Source organism: Panthera uncia, chromosome D4 (assembly GCF_023721935.1).
Source record: "Panthera uncia isolate 11264 chromosome D4, Puncia_PCG_1.0, whole genome shotgun sequence".
Lineage (NCBI taxonomy): Eukaryota > Metazoa > Chordata > Mammalia > Carnivora > Felidae > Panthera > Panthera uncia.
In genome coordinates this window covers 61,671,279-61,677,746 of record NC_064807.1, presented here as the reverse complement: position 1 = coordinate 61,677,746, position 6,468 = coordinate 61,671,279, and the positions used below count along the sequence as shown (strand labels likewise).

Genomic DNA, 6,468 nt, shown 5'->3' with positions numbered 1-6,468 from the left:
AAAAAAAAAGAGGTTAGAGTGGGAGAGAGCCAAAGCACAAGAGACTTAAAAACTGAGAACAAACTGAGGGTTGATGGGGGGTGGGAGGGAGGGGAGGGTGGGTGATGGGTATTGAGGAGGGCACCTTTTGGGATGAGCACTGGGTGTTGTATGGAAACCAATTTGACAGTAAATTTCATATATTAAAAAAAGAAAAAAAAAAAAAAAAGAAAAACGAACACTGTAGTATCTGTTTAACAGAGGCACAATCGAGAAGTATTCAATTGTTTTCTCCCCTTAATCTTTCCTCTTGATTTCTCAGAACTGGTTGCTTTGGCCTGCCCTTCGTGCTCTTCAATATAAAAATAGGCTTTCTAGAGTCAGATGAACCTTTGAAGCATTCAAAATTCCGAGTCAATGTGTGCCACAGGCCACTAGAAACTACCATCTGTCCTTTCTGGTCAAGTACCTCCTGAGACATGGTGCGATGCTTCTCCTGAAGGAGGTCTGTCAATTCCTGTAGCCTCATATTCTCTTGAGCAAGGAAGGAATTCAGCTCCTGCACCGCTTCCTCCACTGTCAGATTATCTGAGGGAAAAGAACTGCCCTTTAGTTTAGCATCTATAGTGTCCAATTTTAAAACTGTGCATCCCACCAAAATATGAACACGCTCCCTCACTTTATTTTCCCGAAAACCTTTAAGAAGTAGGCTGGTTTTTATTATCTTTATATGACTAAGAACCCAGAGGTTAGATGACTTGCTTAAGGAAATGAGCCAAAGCTGTGCTTCGGTAGAGGATGACACAGAGCCAAGATCACCTAACTCCCATCCTTTCTGTAAAGTCAAATGTATTGAGAGAAGAAATGGAGGGATTCTGTAACTCTATTCAGATAAGACACAATCACTAAAAAACTGCATTTTAGAATTGTAGACAAGATAGAGGGATCTGTAATCAGTGTCAGACTTAACAGCCATAAAATTCTATCTCATAAGGCTATCACAAATTCCTATTAGTGAACACCAACACGAAGCATCTCTGTTGGGAGTAAGAAGGGGGACAGAAAGTAGCAATTTCCTTGTTCAAATGGGTACCTATAGAATCATGAAGAATAAAGATAAGAGCCTAGAATTACTTATCATGTTCTGGAATACTATGCTAGGGGCACTCCTAAAGCTCAAAAGCCAAAAGGTACACTACAATTTACAAAGAAAGTAGATAAATTTATAGAACTTATTATACCAATTAACATGTTTGGAGACAGTTAACAGGAGGAAAAATTGTGCTTTCTCCTACTCCCTACCCCTTGGCATCACTCAGAAACACCATACAGAACAGGCTGGTCATGTGGTGGTTTTTGTGGTTTTCAACCAAGACTGCCTGTAGAATCACCTGTGGAACTTTAATTTTTTTGTTTGTTTTTTAACGTTTATTTTTGAGACAGAGAGAGACAGAGCATGAACGGGGGAGGGGCAGAGAGAGCGGGAGACACAGAATCGGAGGCAGGCTCCAGGCTCTGAGCCATCAGCCCAGAGCCCGACACGGGACTCGAACTCACGGACCGCGAGATCGTGACCTGAGCCGAAGTCGGACGCTTAACCAACTGAGCCACCCAGGCACCCCATAATGATTTTGGGAACTTTAAAGATTAGATACTTCACTAGGGCCCATCCATCCCACACATAGTAAATAAGAATACCCATGGGCAGGGCCAAAAAAAAAAAAAAAAAAAAGTATGCTCCAAAAGCTCTCAAAGTGAACTGATTCATAACCGAAGAACTAGAGGCTAAAATTTACTCCTCTTAATATCCTAACATACTTAGAACAAGGCCTAGAATACAGTAAGAGCTAGATAAACACTTAGTGAATTAACAAGCTGACAATTGCAATTCCTTTGAATCAAGGATAAAATAAACATGGGGAGAAATGAACTGACAAAAAGGTACAGTTCATGCTACAATTCATCCTTTATGGATCTTTATCCTTAGAAAGTTCAGCTTATCAATGGCAATTACTTTTTATACTATGCATAGCTCAGTAATTTGTAATTTATAATTAATGTTTTTTAAAAATTTATTTTGAGAGAGACAGAGCATGGGCAAGGGAGGGGCAGAGAGAGAATCCTAAGCAGGCTCTCTACCACCAGTGTGAATCCCGATGCAAGACTCGAACTCAAGAACTGTGAGATCATGACCTGAGCCAAAACCAGGAGTTGGATGCTTAACCAACTGAGCCACCCAGGCAGCCCACTTACAATTAATGTTTTTATTTTTTAACTTAAACTCTACCTTAAAATGCATGCCAACAAAAATAATTTTAAAGTACTGCTTAATATACTACTCATTTTAGTTCCTTTTTAAATACAGCAATTATTTTACTTGACATTCATTCACAAAGTCAAGTTTAACACTGGCATAAGCTCTCCATATGGCATATTATCTGCATGTAACACGCATATGGTATGCACCATCATGCATATATATATGGTTTACCGGTGTGGCCTATTATTAGGATTCAATCGTACCATCCAACTACTCAACCACAACCAAGGGAGAAAAAAGTAGCACCCAGCTCAGTTTACATTAGGTATGTAACTATTACCAGATACAGTGCCAGACAGACACTGGAGAAACAAAGAAGAGTAAGCCAAAGCACTGAACCAAGAGACAAAGTCTAGCTGGGAACCCAAAAGTAGATGGAATATATGAATACAAAAGTCTGGGAGGACATGAACCACATTGTTTACAATGGTTACCTTTGAGAAGGGAGATAGGAGGACTTCTATAATTTCTGATTTGTGTATTCTAAAACTGTTACCCAAATAATAAAATACATAATACATACAGACTTATGGGAAAGTAAAAGAAACCCTTTCCCAAATTTTCACAAGTCTTTTACATGCCTCCTCTTTTAATTCTGTTGATAACTTAGCCCAAGTGTCCTTAAAAATTACAAAGTAATAAAATTCTTATTTGCCAGCCCAATCGCTCAGCATCCACTACATTCAACACATTACTTTCAGAAATGAAACAATAAACACCTTAATAATAGAGAATCAGAAGTGCCTGGGTGTCTCAGTCAGTTAAGCATCAGGCTCTTAATTTCAGCTCAGGTCATGATCTCACGGTTCATGGGTTTGAGCCCCATGTTGGGCTCCACACTGTCAGTGTGGGATATGCTTGGGATTCTCCCTCTCACTCTCTTCCCCTCCCCCACTTGCATGCTCTGTCTCTCTCTCAAAAATAAACATTAAAAAAAGGAAATAAAATAAAGCAAAATAATAATCAGATAAATTAAGGTATTACAACTAGACCAAGATTATTACTGAAAATGTAAAATCAGGGCACTTAAGATGCAACCTAGCTACACAAATACTTTACTATACTGTACAAGTCTCTGCATTAACACTGACTAGTAACATAATTATTTCAAATGGACCCTTTTCCAACCATATAATATTCTCTTTTTTCTTTTTAAACACAGAGATCATCCAACTCTAAAACCTAAGCCAACTCTTTTTGAAAATATTAGAGATAACAGAAAAAAAACAACAAAAAGAATGTATTAAAACTGACTCTTTGAAGTGAAAGTTCACTATCTAGGGGCGCCTGGGTAACTCAGTTGGTTAAGCATCCGACTTCAGCTCAGGTCATGATCTCACAGTTCATGCCTTCGAGCTCCACATCAGACTCTGTGCTGACAGATCGGAACCTGGAGCCTGCTTCAGATTCTGTGTCTCCCTCTCTCTCTGCCTCTCCCCCATTTGCTCTCTGACTCTTTCCCTCTCTCTCTCAAAAATAAATAAACATTAAAAAAAATTTTTTAATTCAATATCTAAAACAAAAATTTTTTAAATTACCAATATTTAAAATATTTAAACTAAATTACTATCAGTAATAAATCAATAGCCAGAAACAGAGCTACTCCTTAAAAAATCAAATTAATTCTACTACTCTTAAGTATTTTATTAATAGAAAGTATCAGAATGAAGCTTTCCTCAGCTTCTTACAGGACTATCACACGGCTCAAAATATGAAACACTTGTAAAATACTAACTTGCTGCAGCAATGGCATTACTGGTATTACTGGTAAAACTGGAGATTAGATTCCAAGGAATTTAATTAAAATTAAATACATAAGTTTGCAAACTACAAAGGAGCATGCAAAGTTGAGCTCTTATTCCTCCCACCCTGTTCCCAGTCTCGTGATTCTTGCCTCACCTCCGCTGTTTAGCTTCCGCGACAGGAGCTCTACTTTTTCCTGTAATTTATCATAGACAGTCACAATCTGGGACACGGCTCGGCGGGAGGACTCCACACGCTCCTGCAGCTGAGATTCCATTTCTTCACTGGAACTGCTGGCCAAGGTAGCGAGGAAAGAGAAAGCTGGCTCTTGCCCTTCCCCTGAGGATACAGGGGGGAAAAAAAGCAGCTGTCAGCATTATAAAAGTGCAAGTATCAAAATCCTTTTTTCCTCAAATGGAAAGCCTGAAAGCCAAGATCTACTTTAAAACCCCAGAGCATGGAGTGGTAGAATCCACCACAAACACTCGCCTCTCTCTCGGTCATCTTTCCGTTCCTGATTGCTATCGGAGTCTGGTTCTGGTTCCGGCACGACAAGGGCTTTTCTTTCTGTGAGGAGATCTCCCAAACCTTGCTCCAGATCGTAACGTTTAAGGATGATACGGATGTTTTCATCAAACTGAAGAAGGGGAGGTACAGTCATGAGAAAACAGAAGAGCACAACTTTGGAAGTGAAGAGAATGCAAAGGAGAACTAAAATGCTCAAAAGAAAATCTGAGCAAACAAACAAGTAGCTACCTGACTCCAGTACCGGTTGACAATCAGCAGTGAGGCATCATCAGTGGCCTGTCTTCGTTCCAGTTTTTCAATGTGCTCACGGAGTTCATCTTCAATGGCCTGCCGCTGATCCAGCATCTCTGCCAGCTTGCGATTTTTGGTTTGCAGTGTTCGAATGTCTAGCTCCTCCTGCCCCACGAAACCAATCTTATTAGTCTCCACAAAGAAATTAGGCAAACCAGCTGTTAAACTCTACCAGGTCATATTTCCTCTGACCAAAGCTATTCATTTCTTAAATCTTACAACAAGTAATTGGGTAAGAAGTAGGAACAGAAGAAATAAGGAGTCTATGATGACGATGGGAGGGAAGAATGACACTAATATGCTAGAACTTGGACCTCACCCACCTCATTGTTCTCTTCACATGGATATCCACAAAGTACTGTGAGGCTCCACTGTCCAGCTAGATCACCTTCTGCCCGGATCAACACTGCCATCTATCTCCTCAGCACTGCCCCCTCACTCATCCAAGACCTTGGCACCTGGGTCGTTCTCTGTCCCAGTCCCTGCCACTATGTCCAGTGACAATACACACACGGACATGTAAACATGCGGACCAACCATCTAATCCTCCAGCATCCAGGCTGCATTCTGAATCCCTTAACTCTGGTGATTATCTCACTCCCTGTGCTTCAGCCACCCATTTCAAAAGCCTCATCTTGGACTTCTGTCATTATCCGGAACTGTGCCACAACTGAAATCTTAAATTCCTCAAATAAAACCCTATCTTTCCAGGTACCTCCTATCCTTATCCCCATATACCAGTTTTCATCTGGATCTCCCAGAATTTTAAATTCTCTCCGTTTTCCTCGTTGGTCCCTTATCTCCACTATCTTCCACACCCTGACCTCAACTTGCGCTCAGGATCCCATTCTCTTCTGTTTCCGCAAAAATAGAACTCCGTCAATAATTCCACACCCCTCTCAGGATCTTTAATTTCTCTCCCTAGCTCCTTCCCTAGGACAAGTTGGGGTCTGGAGGTGGGGGTGGTGGAGGGTGGGGGAGGACCCCAGGCAAAGAAACAGGATTGGAGAGGATTACATTTTTATCTTACCTAGGAATTAATGAATATTTCAAAAAGTAAGAACTGTTTATAAGAACACCAATTTCTTGTTTTGCTTTTATTTTCTCTTGTATTTTGATTAAAATATTCTTGACACGCCCAAAGAGTCAACAGTTTCCCAACTATACCAGTTCATTAATACTATTAATAAATGAAATCCTCGATCTCTTCACTGAGCACTCCTTTCCCCTTCTTGCTCTGATAGCGGGATGAGAATACTGTTTCCCTGTAGTTTCTCCAGTACCACTCTGGGCCTAGAGGCAGGTAGGTACCCCTTTGCTCTCCACTGCCACTTTCAGCCCATTATCCCACCTTCCTCCCTAAAACCTCCTAGCTCTGCAGCTCGTGCCACTGGTCTGCCCCACCTGCCACCCTGCCTTGCTGCACTTGTCTAGAAATGCCCAGGTCACTTCCCCACGTTTCCTGAAGATTTAGCACCTAGCTTATTATCACTCTCCAATGTTACTCCTATCATAGTCCTCACTGATTTCCAATTCCCATATAGATGATCCTTCCTGTATCTCAAATCAAGTCACTGACCTCCTCTCCTCCAATGATCTTGTCTTCT

General features: G+C 40.8%; 1 protein-coding gene across 1 annotated transcript in view; it reads right to left on the bottom strand.

The window, feature by feature from the left end:
* Positions 1-6,468, bottom strand: part of RNF20 (ring finger protein 20) — a 29,444-nt gene that overhangs the window by 18,113 nt on the left and 4,863 nt on the right. Inside the window, exons 3-6 of the mRNA XM_049635318.1 lie at positions 4,799-4,966; positions 4,526-4,679; positions 4,199-4,375; positions 449-567 (exon numbers count right to left, since the gene is read on the bottom strand). Of these exons, the coding sequence (XP_049491275.1) occupies positions 449-567; positions 4,199-4,375; positions 4,526-4,679; positions 4,799-4,966 (618 nt within the window). The remainder of the gene's footprint in view (positions 1-448; positions 568-4,198; positions 4,376-4,525; positions 4,680-4,798; positions 4,967-6,468) is intronic.